At 36.3% G+C, this 19,881-nt stretch overlaps 2 protein-coding genes across 2 annotated transcripts; both read left to right on the top strand.

The window, feature by feature from the left end:
* Positions 1-2,755: 2,755 nt before the first annotated feature.
* LOC118743843 (endocuticle structural protein SgAbd-6-like) lies at positions 2,756-5,280 on the top strand. The gene is made up of 2 exons (XM_036476608.1): positions 2,756-2,767; positions 4,882-5,280. Exons 1-2 carry the CDS (start codon positions 2,756-2,758, stop codon positions 5,272-5,274), a joined length of 405 nt encoding a protein of 134 aa, XP_036332501.1. The 3' UTR covers positions 5,275-5,280.
* Positions 5,281-12,864: 7,584 nt separating this feature from the next.
* LOC118743719 (cilia- and flagella-associated protein 251-like) lies at positions 12,865-14,188 on the top strand. Its single transcript, XM_036476482.1, has 2 exons — positions 12,865-12,932; positions 13,093-14,188. The coding sequence occupies exons 1-2, from the start codon at positions 12,921-12,923 to the stop codon at positions 13,969-13,971; spliced, it is 891 nt and encodes a 296-aa protein (XP_036332375.1). The 5' UTR covers positions 12,865-12,920; the 3' UTR covers positions 13,972-14,188.
* The last annotated feature ends 5,693 nt before the right edge of the window (positions 14,189-19,881 follow it).

Genomic DNA, 19,881 nt, shown 5'->3' with positions numbered 1-19,881 from the left:
TTAGACTTTGTTGCTTTTTCAATTTTTCCTAATAAACAATCGTGGTAAAAAGCTCAATAAAAATATTAAAAATAAAATTGAATTACATTTTTTTAACATGTGGCAACCCTCCTATACGTAGTTAAGTTGTAAAGCATTTTCAAAACCATTTTCGATTGATTTAAATTTTTAGTTAATTTGAGCTTAATTTCTTAACAGGTGGCGAAAAAGTGAAACCTTATTGCACATCTACAGGGAAGGCGCTTTAATTTGACACTAGAGGTGTCAAACTATCGATAGTCACACCATCGATAGTTTTGATAGTTTTCAGAAAAACTATCAATATTCACGATAGTCTCGAAAAAACAAAACTATCGATAACGCTATCGATAGCGCTAAATCAGTTAGGTTGCTTTGTTTTTACAGGATCATAGTGAAATAGATATTATCTTATAAAAGTTATAATCATTCAGAATTAAGTAATTGCTTAGCCAAAATACTTCTCTTTTTAGAAAGTTCAAAAACAAACACAGGTTATACAAACAAAACAGGATCTGCGATTAACATATGTATGTATAAAGTAAATAAAATAGGGAGATATGATCGATAGTCCTACTAAACTATCGATATTTTTGATAGTATAAGAAAAAACTATCAATGAGTATTGATAGTCTAAAAAAATTGAAACTATCGATACTATCCATAGTTTGACAACTCTATTTGACACCCCATTTTCCGAAATCGAACGAACGGTGCAGATCTTTTATGCTGCACAAAAAAGCCTTCGCATATTATATATGTACATACATATGTATATATGTACGTAGATGGGTATAAATTAAAAGAAAAATTCAAGATGAGATTAATTATAACTTTTGTTTTCAATTATGCTTTTTGAACATGTTAAAAATGTATGTTAAAAATGTGTATATCCTTCAAGATTTTTAAATTTGTATAATCCTACTTTAATTTAAATCATCTAAATATATGTAAGGTTATTGTAGGATAAAAATTGCAAAGAATATTTTCCTTTAAATTTTTCAACGTCTTTGGGAGAAATTCTGCCATCCTATTAAAAATTTAAAGATGCAGATTCACTAGAAACGCGTCCAAATATGGGAAACATACCGAATTTTTCGCATTTCCAACGTTTTCATGGACGATTAATACAAGTTATTAACTAAAACTTCAACTAAAAGTCGGCATCAAGTCAAGCTCTGCTCAAGCTAAAGTCCCTGATTTTAACTTTTTTTACATACAAAACTTAACGACTTTGGGATATTACTATAATTTGTGAATCCCTGACACAATTTATGAGTCATTATTACTAAGAAACATAAATCTCACTTTCAAGCTGTATAAAATTTGACACATACCACAAGCAAATCAAAAATCCCCCAAGTTACATGGCATACCCAATTCACTTGGCGGCCGCTGTCAATCTGTTCTTACAGTAAAATAAAATGCTGAGCTTCCGCAGTACAAAACTTCTCCTTTTTATCTGCAAGCATCTATCGTTAAATGTTTACGTTGCAGAATAAAAAATAAAACCTAAACATAAAAGATGTTCAATCGACGTGTTAATATGTATTTATTTTAAAGAAGTGCGATAATGGAGCGCTATTAGCCATGCTTGCTGGCTGGCTGACATGCTGGAACGCAACGCGCCTCACCTTGGCGACATTCAAGTCAAAAAAATCGCATTTAATGATCAGCCAAAAAATTAGTAAAGCTCGCACGTAAACGCCAGAGTCGCGCGTTATTAATAAATCTGTTGGCAGGCAAATGCAAAGATGTTCTGAAATTTTGAAGAGGGAGTGTAGTACATATTCGTGAAAAAGAAGGCGGAAAGAAGTAGATATGAAGATCAAGATGAAGACGTTTGCTGACATGCGACAGGGGCGACAGAGGCGACAGAGGCGACAGAGGCGACAGCTGAAGTGACAGGCAATGCGTTCGTTTTGGTTTTGGCTGAGCAATTTGGAGCATACATACATACATACATATGTACTCCTTGTACATTTTTCCACACACCTACGAGCTAAACTGCTCTTGAAAGCTAAAACATTACTAATTGTGACTTCTTTTGCAATTGTGATGTTGTTATAGACATATCGGACATAAGCATGTTTTACAAGTATTTGTTGTTGTTTTTTTTTGGTTTTTGTGTGTGTGTGTGCGGCACGACCAAAAAGGTAAGAGACCAGAAAATATCATAACTTATCTCTTGCGCCGACTAGCGAATTTTAACTTGCTGTCATCACACACCCAGCTCCTCAGCCAGTGTCATTTGTCGCCTTTTCGTATTCACCAAATTGTTTGCTTTAATTATTTAATGCTGACATTTAAAAATTTGCAAGCACGTCTGTACATTATTTTAGATTTATACAAAAAATCGATTGCTTTATTTCGCTTCTCTTTATTTAACTTATTCAAATTTTACAGTTAATGCTCCAAAGAGTAGCATTAGTGCTGGCCAAAAGAAGCGCTGCGTGCGGCTAGCGTAGCAACACACGGTCTCTATGGCGGGGTAGTGGTGGCGAATGGGTGTCTAATGGCATTTTTTGGCTCAAATATCTGAAATAGAAAACAGGATGTGAAACATGTTTTGCATGTTTAAATAATTGAATGAAATTTTATAAAATTCGTATAAAAGCCTGTTGCTCGGAGTAAATGGCTAACATTCTTGGTTTTGGGTTCATCGCAGTTTTTTCTATTTTGCACTCTCGCTTTTATTTAAAATTTTAATTTCTTTCTATATAAAACAAGGCGCAAAATGGTGAAATTCGTAAGTTTTATAGATCGAGTGTTAAAAATAAAAGATTGTGATTGGTATTTTTTTTTATGTGAAATTTGTTTTTTTTTAATTATAAAAATGAAAACAAGAGTGAAAGTGATTTAATGCAATTGTATGATATAATTTGTTACAAAAAATCAAGTCGGAAAAACAATAAACTTTTTTCATGACTTAAAGCATGTGAAGAAATTTACGTATATTTATGTGACAGGGAAAGTTAACAGGGAGCGAAGTTGCGAAAATATGTTTTCGAGAAAACGACTTTGAAGTTTACATGTGGATTTGATTTCTGTGTTTTCATTTTTGCAACGTGTCCCAACTTTGAAGTGAAAGCTGCAGTTTGTTGCTCTGCTACTACTACTATGTCACTTTCAAATTTCCCCTTCTCATATCGCACACCATCTACAAAATAAGCACAACACACAGCATGTGGATTGTACAGACTAAATACTATCACAGTATTCCCCGCTCAATTGCACTTCAAAAATTGCATAATTTTTGGTAAAGTCAACCGGGAATTAATTATGCGGGAAAATTTAAGGTATATCTATTTCCGATAGCGCATATTTTTAACCAATTAAGCGGGGGAAACCAATTAACCAGAGGCCAAATAAGCGGCGAATACTGTAATACAAAAACAGGTATAATAGTAGGTTTGTAGTTAGAATATATAAACCATAAAAATTAATTTATGAAATAAAAACACTTAAATAAATAAATGTGTTCAGAATTCAGGAAAAATCAATAAAAGTCCAGTTTTAAGGAATCGCACGATAGATAGTATTCCTGTCTGAATCCTCGCTTGCTATCGAACGGTTCAGAGAGATCCTTTGCAACCCGGATGAAGCTTGTTGTAGTGCTCAACGTCATTTTACACAGCCGTGCAGCCGTCGGTATTTAGTCTTTCACACAATTATGCTGAAGTAGTTGAAGCATGCGCCGCATTAATTGAATAGCTCCGCCTGCAAAGCCGTCAGCTCCAGTAGCTTTGTTGTTTTTCAACCGCAGAATCGTAATTTGCAACTCGTCATAGTCGGGCCGTAAAACATAGATTCCGTCGTCATCGATTGAACAGCTGGGTGGCCGTGGTTAAACTTGCCGGAACACGCCATGGTCTGATAACGTTTCGGGGTAGCTAAAATCCAACTATCTACGACGGTGGTTTGCATTGAGTAGGAATTGTTGAGAGGCGATTTTAGAGAGCATATGCATGGCTGAGCTCAAGATGGACCTATCTCGGCAGGCGGTTCGAAGTGGCTCTATCTCAGAAAATGGCTCAAGGATGCCCTACTTCAGAATTTGATTGAAAAACGTCCTATCTCACTCAAAGTTTGGTTGAAGAACTCGCTATCTTAACAAATGGTTCAAAAATTCCCTCTCTCAGCTGCCGATATATTGAATTTACATTGAGATTGGGCGTTCTTGAACCATTTGCTGAGTTAGGGCATTTTTCAACAAAATTCTGAAATAAGACGATCTTTAAAAATTTGTTGATGGGCACAGATCTCCTAAGTATATTCACTCGCCTTTGGCCGCTTGATACTTCTGTTTTGCCGAACTGTGATCGCAAGTAAAACAGATAATAAAGGTTGTCACTTTGATGTGGATTGTGACGAGAAACGGATCGCTTCTCCCGCCATATATCCGGAAAAGGATTTACGCTCCTATTAAAGTGTTTTTTTAATTGCCCCATCCGGCTTTTTTCCTGAACCTTAGTCTTATTCAGGCCAACAAAGGGCCTTGTTGATTTCTCTTAAATCTCAGTTAAAAATCCAGTGGAGCTGCAGCAGTGCTAGTATTTAATAAATCGGCCTTGACAAAGAAATATTCTATACTCCGATGTATTATAATTATGTATTATCTGTATTATCTGCTTTCCAGGCATTCGAAGCTTCGCAGGCTTTCAGCTACACAATTCAGCTATCGCCGAAAGCTTGAAAAGCGCGGAACGGCTGAAAAGCTTGTTGTGGAGTTGTACTCAAAGAGCTTCACTGAATGTTTTCATAACACGGAAATCAAATCACAGATTTTAAAATCAATATTTTCTTTTCTATACTTTTCACTCCTTTCTTCAAATATTTTTGCCTTTCTCTCCTCTATTTCAGGTGGCACTCTTTGCTTGTCTCGCCATCGCTGCTGTCTCAGCAGCCCCAACCGATACCCCACCAGTTGCATACGAAGTGGTGCCCATCTTAAAATCAGAAATGAACAAGCACGAAGATGGCTCATACGATGTGCACTACGAAGGTGGTGATGGTACCAGTCGCCAGGAGCAAGCTAGTGTTGTTGATGAGGGTACCGAAGATGAAGCACTCGAAGTTAAAGGATCTTACAAATACATCAACTCTGAGGGTGAAGAAGTGGAGGTGTTCTACACTGCTGGCAAAAATGGTTTCGTACCCTATGGTTCGATCATCAATGCAGAAATCTCAGCTGTTGCGGAGGCTGCCAAGGATTTACCTAAGGAAGAAGTTGAGCCAAAAAAGAAATCGGTGTAAATGCGTAGAGAGAAAAAAAAACTACAACAAAAAAAAACAACAAAAATATTAAAGAACTAAAAACAAACAAACGGAGAAAGAAAGAACGGGTGATGGTTCGACTAATAGTATTTTTTTAGTTTAAAGAAAAGACACTTTTTGCATAAGCAGTAAAATAAGTTTTTGTTATATGTCTACTATACAAGTATAGTATTCATAAATACTAAAGCGATGAGTTACGAATGTACATACATACATATTTCTAAGCATAAGTTAGAGATTCACATTTTTATGTTGCGACACCCAATAAAAGAATTAAAACACGAATGAAATAAAAAAAGACAGTTTATTTATTTTTTTATTTTTTATTTCTTTTAGTTGGCAATGAAATGTGTTGCGCATAACAAATGAAAGAATAGCATTTAGAGTGCTTACTTTAAGCGAACAAACTGCTATTAGGTAAGTGTGTTGCATAACTAAAAGAAAGCTAGCATAATAATGAGATCGGTGGATTGATAAACTATTAAACGACACATGTTCCATGCGAATTTGCATATATTTAAATACATAGCTGGGTTTAGTGTTGAGGTGGTTGCAATCTATCTTTATACATATCGATAGCTATATTTTTTTTTTTTTTTCAAACAAAAAGAATCACAATAGCTTTAAATTTGTATGAATTTATTGGGCTATTCACCCTAAAGCAGTCTTTTAAACTCACTCTGAGGCAGATTTTTCAGCGCTGATATATTTAACTAAACAAAACAGTTAATGAGGACATTTCATCGGTTGTCCAATTTACGGTCATCTAATTGCTTCTATTATGAGCACCGTTATTTTTCCTTTCCATGTTGTTTCATTAAATTTGTATTATTCCATATAAGATAAAATCTTATAATTTTTTCTAAAAAAAATTTAACTGAATAAAGTATAATAAACAAATTGAAATTACATGTTTGCGATAACCTCCTTCATAGAATATATGTGTGTACATATGTATTTTAGACATGATGCACACAAGCTTGTTTAACACTGCGGCACTACTGCCCCTGCAGAATATCTGACTGACTCAGAACTAGACCTTTTGCCGACAGTACTAGTTCTAGCTCAATAGCCAAGCAATGCTTTCAACAGTCCAGTTTTAGACGGCGATTTCATTGGCGGAGGAAATTGTCGCCAAGTGCATTACTTTGCAACTAGTTTTTAACCGGTTTCGTTTCGGACAGTTTTTTTTTAAGAAAACGTTTTTAGGATTCGGTTTGTGGATATTTTTCCGTTTTTTTTTCTTTTCTTTTACAGATTCCATTGTTTATTACACATTTTATAAAAAAAAAAATTATTGTAAGCGGCGCGCAACAATTTAAATTCACTTAATATGAAAACTCACAACTGCCTCCACCGCGATTTGAACTCGCGTCCAACGATGCCTGAGTCTGAGGTCTTCTCGCTGAGCTACTTTCATATTGTACGAGAAGTGAGTATTTGTACACAACAAGTTTCAACTGCTCCGCCTGTAACCGTTTTGCACTAGTTCAGAGATAGTTCTGAAATATTTAATTCGGAACTAGCGCTTTGCCAGAGTGTCTCTAAATTTTTCTGCAGGGCCGTTCCAAAATACACACACCAAAACAAACTAGAACTATCGAGTTGAGTACGACGCGGGCGGGTGTACCTTAGGAATCTGTGGTTAGACCTACTTTACGAGACCATATGTGTGAGAGCATTCTTCGTATTGCAATACCTAATTAATACCATGGGCTTTGTGGACGTTGCAACAGCAAAGATACTTGCCGAAGTAGTGGCCCTTGCGGTGAAATCCATAAAAGCAGCCGACGATTGGTTAAGCGTAAACTTGATATCGCCAGCAACCCTACAAAATGGAAGCTGGTTTTATTATAAATCAGAAAAAGTTATAACATTAGAAAGTCTAAGCCATTTTAGATATATCGATGCGTCCTGATCAATTACCGCCTTTACTTCCAGGACCATTATCAAAACGCAAACAGGAAAGCAGCGATGGCAACCGTAGCCCTTTCTGGATGTATGGCGAACATCGGTGGTTCAAGATAGCTGTCTAGGCAGGTAACAGGTGGTCCCTATATTTAAAGATTCAAAACAATTAAAAAAAATAAATAATTTGTTTCGGTATGTTATTGCTTGGTTCAAAAGAGCAAACATTCCAATTATTTATGAAATAGGTTCACCTAGTTTTCCAAGTTCGCGGTGACGGTTTCTGACTCTATCTCATGAATGGCTCGCTAAATGTTCATCCTAGTGACCTGAATCGTTAATGGATTGTTCGCATAACAACCCACTACAAAAAAGTAAAACGACGTCAAATCGCAGCTCCGATAACACGATTACCGAACTTCGTGCGCAAAAGATTAAATATTGCATGGGATGTGTGGCATGGCACGCCACCCTGCCGAAACAAAATATTGCTGAAGTCCATGCCTTCAATTTCCTTCCACAAAACAATCGTTTATCATGGCTCTGTACCGTTAACCGCAATTGTGTTACCTGTAGCGTTTCCAAAAAATAAAAGGGCTCCACATAGCAACAAATTATTACTCCACAAGGATGAATTGGCTTCTCGACAACAACGATGGGGTTCTCCGAGTGGCAGACAAGGTGGGACAACGCAACAAAGGTCTGGTTGGCTGCTACTAAAAATCGACACTTGGCTCTTGGCTTATCATGCAGCACTGAGACTACTACTTAAGGTTGCCTTTACACGGAACGATTTTCTAATCGATTTTTGTCGTTCAACCAAAATCGACCAGTGTAAATGGCAATTCAAGCGTAAAATATAAGTGTTTTGGCTTATCGACTTCTCAGTCAATTTTCCAGTCGACAAAAATCGACCCGTTAAAGGCAACTTAACGGCTGCTTTAGAGCATGCCTTTACTGCTTTGGACACATGCAAACACCGTATTGCGAACTGAGCGGACCGGCGGTCATCGAACACGCCTAGTAGTTCAAATGCCTGCGTTTGAGGTCCATGAGCTACATAGTTAATGGTAAGCTTGAGCTCTTGGGTAACCCCAGAAAATTTGGTACCGTAATTTTAACGAGAACAATGTTTGCCATATGTCTACCGAAGTATTGAAAGATCTTCGACGCAACCTAAAGTAGCAGCCACTGAAGATTCGGCATATGTAAAATCCGTTTTCATGAAATGTATGGCATTGAGAGAACTTGTCTCTAAAAATCGATTTTGATGAAGACTCATCCAAACGGTTCATACATACATATAATATAATTTTTAAAAAACTATTCATCTATTTTGTGTACTGTACACTGTTTAACAAAATAATTTTTTTTAACTTTTTGTAAAATATGTATTTAGTGAAAAAGAATAAAAACAGAGCATCCGCGTGCCCGCCTATCTCCATTTATTCACTTACTTCGTGTTATTAACCCTGAAAAACCAAATCATTGTACATTGATAATTATATTGATATAGTAACGGGCTATAAAGGTTACTTGACAAAGAAACAATGATAAAATGGTACAATGCATGATGAAAATTTAATTCGTCTTCAGAAGCATCAGATTCAGTTTGTATATGTTCAAAATTCACTCCTAAAGGCATATCTATTACTTCTGGAACAAATGATTATTTTTTTCGAAGAACTTAATATTTTCTGTTCGGTTGTTCGATTTTCTTTCAGGGTAGGAAAATGATGTTTTGTGAAACGATTTCCGCCGTCCCTTCTCCAATTTGGTGCACTGAAGATAGCATAACGTCGAAACTGATTTTTTTCCAAACCTAGTTTGGCAATGAATGACGGAAAATCGTTCCACAATAAATTACAATGGACGCCAGTAAAAATTAAGACACACTTGGTTAAAACTTTTGTTTACATGCGCCAGGTATTGTATGTAGATAATTAGCATATGTGAAGTCACCAAAGAAACGCAGCAAAAGGTTGAATTAGACGATTTAGGTAAATACTAAAATATACTTACATTTACATTACAAATTTACATATTTAGCCATATTCATCGACAATTTTATTTATGATTAAGTATAATTCGACAACATATGGAAAAACTTTATTCTACCCATAATTTGTTAAACGATTTCAAGCTTCGCTAATTTCAAAAAAAAAAAAAACTTATTCCAAACATTTAATAAATTATAAGTAACTAAAATCTTCTTAGACCCGCTCACGTATGTACATTAGGGTGTTCCTTAAATGTAGGAAGCAAATTTTTACATCAGATTTCCTAAGCCTCAGCCTCTGAGTCGATGCTACTATAGTCGAAGATATCACATTCAAATTTTTGGTCCCGATTGCAGACCGTTAAGGCGTGTCGCTCATGGGATGAAGTCCAGATTACTCTATGAATACGTCTTATCCGACTCCAATCGGGCCCAAAATTTATATGTGATATCCTCGAATTTAATAGTATCAATTTTGGGTATTAAATTTAAAAAATACTTTTAATTTTTGCGTCATTTCTCCTTTGACCAGACTATGGGTATTATATGAAAAAAATCTACATCATCTACAATCGTGACCAAAATGTATATCTGCTATCTGTGACCGTGATATTACTGATTGAGGGAGTAAGACTGAAAAAATCATTCATTTGATTTTAAGGACCACCTCAATGTACATACAAAAAGGTAGCTCTTATCTCATATTTAAATGTTGAAGGCATGAAAAACAAAGAAGTAGAAAGATAAAAATAATACTCCACAACAAAACCAGTTTTGGTCAGCAGCTCTTCAACACTTCATTAGGTTACGTGAATTATTAAATATACATACGTACATATATGTATGTACGTCACTCACAGGTAGGATACTAAAAAATGTTCAAAAAACTGGTACAGAGTTAAATTTAGTTTTTATATGCTTCATTAAAAACTTTTCGGCTATATATATACTTCCTTACCTTTAAAATAAATTTGAAAAGAGAGGCGATACAAAATTTCAAATGATGAACAAAAGAAGTGTAAGATCTTTAAGCAATCGGTCGCCCTGAGATAAAACAAGAATCCGATATGAAACACACTTATATGTAGATATACGTACATGTTCTAAGATTTTTGGGTAGCAGAAGCGATAACGGATTATTTAACACAAAATTCTCTTTAAAATTTTACCGATAAACCGAACTCTCTCGCACCCGCTCGGCCAACTGTGAGTGTGCGACGCACAGTGGGATATCCGCATATTATCTGTCGCTAAATGTACTAAAGCTGCTCCAATTTTACTGAAATATGATATATTAGTAAACTGTTATCGGATTTTAATTAAATTCCATTTGTATCGTAAATTTAACCCTTTCCGTACAAATCCGTCCCTGGCAAATATAAAAGTTGTTCCCCTTTATTACAAAGTTCATAGAGCCTCATAATACCAAAAGCAAAAAACAAATATTCAAAAGATGTTTTGGGTATGTATTAGGGCTATCACAAATTTATGCAATATATTGTACAAAAGTCCGCAAAGGAGTAAAAGCACTCAAGAAAACTGAATATATATATTTCACTAAGTTTTACGGAATAAAACTTTTATTTCATTGAAAATGAGCTTATGTATGTACAAAATAATTGATTTTACTTCATATATGTTGGAATGAATATTTTATACCTTTTTAAGTATCTTTAGTTAAGATTCGCATTAAGAAATTTAATCCATGAGAAGAGAATGATATAAGGAAATTTTGAAAAATTTCAGATACAATTGATCCGTTAGAATAAACCTTCCCGGGTTTTCCATCTTCAGCCTTTTCAACTGCAACCTTTGCGGACGTCTGTACAATATAATGTACCAGACACTTACATTATTTCAGTGTAAATGTACAATATATTGTACTTTTTTTTTTGATCACTCGAGAAAAATATTTAAAATCAGGATGGTTACCCAGTAGATGATTTAAGGAGTTAAAAGCCCTTCCGAAAGGCCTTTCTGAGAGTACAGAGGCCCTCCAATCTACATTCTTTTCCCTTTCTTTTTTGTACGGAGTGGCACAAATTGAAGGGTTTTCTCTTTCGCTACCCATAGAAAACCTTCCAGAAGGGCTTTTATAGGATTAACTTCCGAAGGCCTTTTGGAGGAGTTCTTTTAAAGTTGCTACTTCAATTTATAAAAATCATACATCTTTGAAGTATTTGCTTAGGGTTTATATTAAATACGTGTTATTGCAACTTAAAATGTTTCCTGAAATTCATTTGTAACTCTAAATAATATAAATTTATGCATTCACGTAAATTGTATATGGATAAGCCCTTCTAGAAGGCATGCAAGGAAGCACTTTTTCAGCCCTTAAGAAGGCCTACCTAAATTATCTTCTGGGTAGTGCTGATATTGATATTGTAACACAAGGAGGGACCCACTACCCACTACCCCGAACACCGATTATATTTTTACGAGGCCGCTGTTAGCAGCAGCATTTTACTTTCTTTTGTTTTTAATATTAGTCGGAGTCTGGGCTCGATACCAGGCCCTGCCCAATGGAATATTTCTGGTCGTCGTTATAACTTCATAACCGTGGCAATGTTTAAGATAAAAATTATGCATTCTTGTAAGGAACAACTTTTTTGTACTTAACTAAATATTTTTCGTAAACAGTGGCAACTCGGTGTGATATTTAGCCCCATCCATCGCGTGAAAACCAATACTTAAGTATCCTCCCAAAAAACTAACCAAAAAAAGTACTCCCAATCTTTACTCGGGAGTACAACTTCAGCGTACCTTTCCTGGCAAATTTCTCCACAACGCGATTCCCTGCAATATCAATATGTCCGGGTACCCAAAGGAGTCTAAACAGAAAAATTCCCTTGCAAAAGTCGAGTACTTTAACAGACATTCGACTGCTTCGTTAATGCTAGCTCTGCCTGATGCTGGCGTCCTGCAACCTGAAAGAACCATCCACCGACACTTCCATTCGCATACATGCATGGGACATTCGACCCATGCGTGTAGAAATTCAGCAGTTTCATCTTGCAACTGCTGACTATTTCCCGTTGTCACATTCCTAAGGCTGATGTGAGTATCGAAAGAGCTCAAAAACTAGTCTACCCACGCTAATATCTGCTAAAGGCGAAGCCTCTCTTTGTGTTTTCTGACGAAGAAAAATACAAACATGATCGATATGTTTATACCTCATCAACGAAAAACGTACTATTTCGCGCCCTGAGTAACTTTTTTTATATTTTTGCTATTTCGAACCTTGGTCGTTGTGCCACTCTCAAACCACTGTGCGACGGGCGAATGAGTTACCCCCATAAATAAGAGTTTGGTTTCGTGAATATTGATCGAGATATGGCCGCGCTCAAGAATGCATGTATGTATGTATGTGTATGTATTATGCGAACAATAAGTGATAATATTAATGAGCAGCTATACTTCTTATATTATTTGTTATTTCGTTTGTTTTGATTTTTTATTTTTTTTTTTGCCTGAGTCACATATGCAAATGTGGATGAACACAAACAAAATAATAATAATATACATAAAAAAATTATGATAATATGTATCTCTTTTTTTTTTGCTGGAAAAGAACCAAGTGTAAGTGATGCTAATTTGGATGGTGCCAAAATTCCCTTAAGTATAAAAGTGACGAAAGTTTAAAGATTCCAATAAGTTTGAAGCTGAGCTTTGTCGAGTGTTGAACGAGTGCTGAAAAATTTGACAAAATATTAAAAATATGTATAAATATGTAAGTTGTATGAAAGCATACCACGTTTGATTGATTTTGATAAACGAAAGAAAATATATTAATTAAGCACTTAAGCTTAGGCACTTAAAAATTCGAAATAAAAAAGAATATCTTGGTGAATTTTAAATAATTTCTTCTTTTCAATATTTTTGCATTGCAGCTATGCTTATTAGCTTTGGTGAGTGCGGCCTATGCAGCCAGTATCGGCAGCTTACTTGAAACGACAACAGAGAAACGCGTAATAATACCGTTACTGAGATACGAGACCGATAGAAAACCCGATGGATCTTTCAGTTTTGCCTACGAGGGTGGCGATCATAGCGCGCGCCAGGAGTCTGGTGTTGTAGAAAATGCTGGCACCGAGGATGAGGCGCTCGAAGTGCAAGGCTCGTACCGTTACATAGATGCCGATGGTCAAGAGGTCGAGGTACATTATACCGCCGGCAAGAATGGCTTTGTGCCAATAGGTACAAATATACCCTCCGAAATCTCAGCAGCTGCTAAGTCTGCAGCTGATCACCCTAACGAACCTGTGGAATCCGAGAAGCTGAGACGTACGGTACGCTCACATAGAGGACAAGAACAGGAAGCCGAAGCTGAAGGTGAAGTTGAAGCTGAAGGTGAAGTTGAAGCTGAAGAGCAACAAGAGACAGGTGGCAAAAAAGGAGAAGGTAAAGGTGGAGAGACACAAGAGACTGGTGGCAAAAAAGGCGAAGGTGAAAAGGGGCAAAAGGGGCAAAAGCAACAAAAGGAAGAGCAAGGTGAGAAAGGCGAAAAAGTAACGAAAGGTGAAAAGGGAGAGAAATCAGAGAAGGTAGAAAAAGAGGTCAAAGAGCAGCAGGAAAGTGGAAAGCAAAAGGGTGACAAGAAGAAGCCGGCTAAAGATGGGCAGAAACCAGTTGAGTCCGAGGAAGGTGAAAAAGCGGAAGCAACTGAAGAAGTAGAGCAGCCTGAGGAGCAGGAGGCGAAGGCAGAAAAATCAAAGAAATCCGAGAAAACTAAGGAACCAAAAGAAAAAGGAGAGAAAGAGAAAGCTTAAATAAAACTCTTGGCAACAAAGAGTAAAATTGGCGATCGAAGAACTCGTCTAGTCTTGATTACCTAAGCTACATATGTGTAATTGCGAAACGAAGTCGCAAAATGAAGAGACAGCATTAACCCTACGATGCATTAAATAACTGTATTATATTTGTAAAAAAAACAAAAAATTTAGCTTATGTAAGCGCGTCCAGCACATCCACACAGGTTGTTTTAATTAATTTAAGGTTCACTTTAAATGTTAATAAATATTTGTTACAGAAAAAATAAAGTATAAAAATATAACAATAAAAATAATTACACACCAAAAATTCATCCAGTTTAATTAAATCTTAATTGTCACGAAAATATCAGTTCATCATTTATTATTTAGCATGCACATAAAGAAATAACACAAATGGTGCTTTTAATTAATGCAGTGGCTTGGTTTTTGTGCAAAAATTACGTATGTATACATAAAACGATTAAAAATTGCTCGGAATGCAAACCGGGTGCATTATCAAAAACAAAATTTGCAAATCTTCCAAAAAAAAACAAACAACAATTTAATGCCCAAAAAAAGGTAACAGCCACGAATTCTTCAAGATGCTACACATATACATAAACATTTAGGTATATATGTATATCGGTGGATGTGTGCATACACAAAGTCCTTTCAACCACAACCCGTCAATTAAATTCATTAAGATGCGAAACAATGTACCAAATTAGCAAATTATACGAAATGCAAATACATAGCCACATGCAAACACACACATACATACATATCTACACTTCAATGCTATTCGTGCACATATCCGCTTTTAACTGGGATGAGATTTAATACAGTCACCCACATTTGTATGCATTAAATGATTGGTTGGCGTAGATACTTAATGCGCCGCCGCACTGCCTCTTTGGATGGGAACATATTCGAGAATTATCGTTACGAAATCATTGAACGTCTTATTGTTTATTTGCTGTTCTTCTTCTTTCATTTGTTTGTTATTAGTTTTATAATTTTGGCTTTATGGCTTACCTACTGCAATACAGATTAGCTTTAAATATGCAAAGGCAATCAGTGTACGAATGGCGTGAGAATGGGGGAAAAAAAGCCCATTAAAGTGTTTTGCAAGCAGCCAAGAAATATATGTTTTTTTTATGTAAGAATTTGAAATCATAAAGGTTGGTTCATATGTACGCATACGAGTTCAAGTATTTTCTAGGAATAATCATTTTTTGTATTGCCTTTTCAACGCCAAAGAACGAAATTCGCGTAACTCGCCACAATTACTTCTTTACAGAGCTGGACCTGAACATAAGGGGCGATTTTTTGCGAAACTCGATATGCATACCTACTAAATTATTCTAGTGATATTAGATATCCCTCCTTGCTAATGAGCAAGTCATTTCCTTTCTGTGGCAATGCCAGTTGGAAATGCCAAGTGAATCCAATTACTTCTCTACCTGGTCTTGTTATCGCAGAGCAAGACTTATTAACTCTCTCTGCAACCATCAACTATGTCGTTCAAAAGCTCGTCCTTCCAGGGCCTGTGATCTTGGGTATACTTATTCTCTCGAAAGCACCCAAAGCCTTCCCAACTTTGTTCGTCATCGTCCACGTTTCTATGGCACTTCCGCGCCTTCAAGAGCGGCTTTAAGATCGACAAAAAGCTTCACACATTATCGTCGACAGGTTAATTGGCGTAAATGGCGGAATCTCAGTTCTCGTGAGTTAAACAATACACTCAGATTGCAGTCCTCCAGCATGCATTTATCAGATCAAATTATGCTTAACAGCTGGTACATGCACCCAACCCACTTTTCTCAGCTGGATTTGAACAGCTCAGCCGATATGCCGTGGCCTACGGGGCTCTATTTTTCTTAAGCCGCCTTATTGCTGTACTAACTTTGTCTTGGACAAGTGAGGGGACTTGAGCTTCGCCACTGAACATTTGTTCGGGATCTACATTGCAAGAGGTTTTTATATGGCGAGTTTTAAACTCAGCCTACATCCAGAACTTGCTAAAAGACACGCACCCACTAAAGTTTCCTCTCTTTCTGCCATGGATCAGGGCTCCTAGCGAGTTGGTTACCGCATCTTGCACATGGATTGCTCACGTTGCCCAGAGTACGCAGAAGCTCCACTAGTCCACATCGCACTCCAGATAAGTCATTGTTAATGTATAGGCTTGAAACGACTTCGCTGCAGAAAATCTTGGAAATATCCGCGTGTCTTAGAAAAAGCTTTATGGCGGAGTTCATTTCCAAGGAAGCGCGGATGTTTTATATAATAAGAGCCTCAATTATCTTTGTTCGTGGACCGTCAATCAAAAGGTAAACATTTGCTAGTACTTTAATGAGCACATTAGGATTATGTTTTGTATATTTTGAAAATATTTAGTAAGCTGCAAAAACTTGCTACTGAACTTTATATGGGCATAATGATTTATACTTTAGTATTACCATCAAGCACATAACACATCACTGAAGCTTTAATTTATAATTTCAACGCCTTTCCCTTGAGAAACATTATTTTTATTACTTTTTGACGGACGTGCTTAATTTTATTGATATTTATACACAACTAATTCTGTGATAAATTTATCGAAAGCATTACTTACTTGCGACATAGTACACAAGCACATATGTATGTACATATGTACATAAGAAAACATTAGAGATAAATATACTTTTGAAAAACAAAATATCTGAATAAACAAACATACGTACATACTTACATACAGTGCTTATGATAACTATAGGACACTCACATATTGACAAGCTCTAACTAATTGTTTTACTAAATTATTTTTAACCAGTGAACCTGCGTGGCGTTTAAACGCCCAAAACTTAATTTCAAAAACTTAAAAAATATTCCAAATGTTAGTCAGAGTTATAAGAGATCCGTGTGCCACTGAAGCGCAGTCAGGTATTTCATCAAATTTCAAATCACCCCATACCGATTAAAAAAGTTCTTAATTAAAAAAAAAAATAAAAACTTTACTACACATCTACTGGTAAGGTCTTTAATTTGACCTCTCATTTTGGAAATTCCCTATCAAAAGTATTCCCAAACTAAAATCTCCTTCATAAATCTCTTTTGTCTAAAATTGTGATGCACATGTACTTCAATAAACTCATTAACTAATTCGAATTTGGTTGTTCGAACAAACGGCAACCCTCCTAAATAAAGGTCAGGAACAAAGCCCTTCCAAACCTATTTCGATGTTTACGCATCTTCTAATAATTCATCCAACTTATTGAATAATTCGAATGTAACTGTTTAAACACGTGGCAACCCCCTTCAAATATTCCAAATGTTCAAACTTAAGATTTCTTAACTTTTTTTCGTTTGGCTATGGTATTTTTATATTTCATATCGACTGCTGAGTGGAAGATCGACCTATCTCGGCAGCCAGTTCGAAAACGCCCTATCTCAAAAAACTTTTCAAGAGCGCCCTATTTAATAATTTGGTTGAAGAGCGCCCTATCTCAGAATTCGTTTTAAAAACGCCCTATCTCAGCTGCCGATTCAAAAACGCCATATATCAGCACATTTTCAATACATTCTGAAGTGAGCTAGGGCGTTTTTGAACCGAGTTCTAAGATAGGGCGTTCTGCAACTAAATTCTGAGATAGGGTGTTTTTCAATAAAGTTCTGAAATAGGGCGTTCTTGAAAGGTTTTTTGAGATTGGGCGTTTTCGAATTGGCTGCCGAGATAGGTCGATCTTCCACTCAGCAGTCGATATACCTTTCGAATTAGTTAATTGAGTTAGACCTTTCAAACAGGTGGCAGCCGTCTTCAAAAGTATTTTCAAGTTTAATCCTTGCTAACTCTCCTTTGCCGGACACTGCGATACATATTTTAATTAACTGACGAATTAAGTGGAATTTTATTTTTCAAACATTTTGCAACCTCGCTAAATACAGTTCAGAAATAAAAAAATTACCAAACCCCGTTCGATTGATATCCATATTTTCGTAATTCATTTAACTTATAAAATAATTTGAATTTAACTTTTTAAACAGGCGACAACCCTCTTCCAACACTTCAAAAATATTCTTAGCATTTAAACTAAAGATTTCTTAACACTCCTTCCTTTGACATCCATATTTTGATATTTCGTATAACTTGTCGTGTATAAGTAAACTAAATTCTACATTTCAAGCAGGTGGCAACTCTCTTCAAAATATTTTTAAACTACTTCTTTCTGAAACCCCTTTTGTTTGGCACCCATATGGTGAAACATATTTCTCTTACCTAACATGTCTTTTAAACAGGTGGCAACCCTCCCATAGTTCAGCTAAGAAACTTTCCAAAACTATTTCGATTGTAATCATTGATTTATTTTTTTAAGTAGATTTAATATAATTTTGTAAAGGGTGGCAACTCTTTTCAAAAAATTAAAACCTTATGGCACATCTACAGTCCAAGGCTTTTAAAATGACACTTCATTTTGGCAGATCGAGCGAACGGTGCGGACATGATGGTATTGATTATTAAAATAATTTGAGTTGAGTTGTTCAACAGGTGGCAACTCTTTCCTTTTTCCCTTCGCGTATTATATTCAACATGTTTGACCTGATTCCTTTATCATTATTTAATTTTCCCCATCGCCTTTAGCAGGAAGGAGGTCCTTTTTCCTATCCTGGATAAAATAAATAATTCAATTCGGTAAAAAATTTACTCTACTTTTACCACAAAATCATTCGAAAATTCCCCCCATTTGGCATTGTGTCTTTTTAACATAGTTTCTAGCTCCATACAATCTGATGGTTTACTTTGTGATATAGGTTCCGTATATTTACTTCAAACACATCACTGTATGCCGTCCAGTTTATTTATCTGCGGCTCCGGTTGGCTCTTAATTCTTCTGTGATCAGAAGTGGATAGCTTCGCCTTTGCCATCCATTGCAAGTCCTCTTTAAGTCTAGTAATCAATGTGGGTCTGCTACCGGCATTGCATATTTTTAAGTCGTTGCCTAGGAAGAATTTTAGAGGTGATCTCTGCTGTTGGCATCCGAACTATTCCAATCCTGGTGGTTTCATAAGAAGTGAACGTGAATGATATCTAATTTTCTGCGAAGATTCATATGGGTAAAAATACTTTCACGTCAAATAACTTTCAATTTTATTCGCAAATTATTTGCGTCCTTAATTTCAAGTTTTTAAGGTGTGCAACATAGCTGTTGCAATCACCTAGATTCGTAAAAATTTACGTCAAGAATAAAGTTCAACCAGTTGCTACTCTCCTTCAACGCCGTCACCGACGCCGCCGCCGCCACCGCCACCGCCTTGCGCTCAAGGCGTCTGCTCGCTATTACAAGCAAATATTAAGCAAGAGATAAGTACAAAATACAAGCAGAGGTTACAGCACATTCCAGACACACCTGTGTAGCATTTGGAACAGCATCGTTGTAGTACAACGCAAACCACTCGCAAGCGCAGGGATGGACCACAACCGCGAAACGATGTGCCACAACGCGCAACAGACAACAGGAGCAAAAGACCAAAAGTGTAGCGCCGCACTGGTGCACTAGGGAACTGGGGAAACGCAGTTGAGATAAATGTACATATGTTTGTATGTATGTACATATGTATAACGTAAATAGATGTACATAAATAGCTAAAGCTTTATTGCCTGGTTTATTGGCTAAATGGATGACGAGGGCTGCTGGCTGTTGGCTGTTGGTTTGCTCACTGCCCTATTGTGTCTGTGGCGCAGTCGGTCAGATAAAAATTTGATTTCTTTTCGCTGATTACTCATTCGAGTGCAGTTTTGTAAACTCTAAACTTCTGCGCGCTCAGCCAACATTGGGATACGATTATTATTGGGCTCCTAGAGCAAGCGGAGACGAATCCATAGCAATGAAATATGTGTATGTAAATATATATGTATGTTAAGGTGAGCTCGTAGCTGGCACAGA

The sequence above is a fragment of the Rhagoletis pomonella genome, unplaced genomic scaffold, assembly GCF_013731165.1.
Source record: "Rhagoletis pomonella isolate Grant_MI unplaced genomic scaffold, Rhpom_1.0 Rhpom_scaffold_00007, whole genome shotgun sequence".
NCBI classification, from domain to species: Eukaryota; Metazoa; Arthropoda; class Insecta; order Diptera; family Tephritidae; genus Rhagoletis; species Rhagoletis pomonella.
Note: the sequence above shows the minus strand (reverse complement) of the source record. Positions and strands in the feature narration are given on the sequence as shown.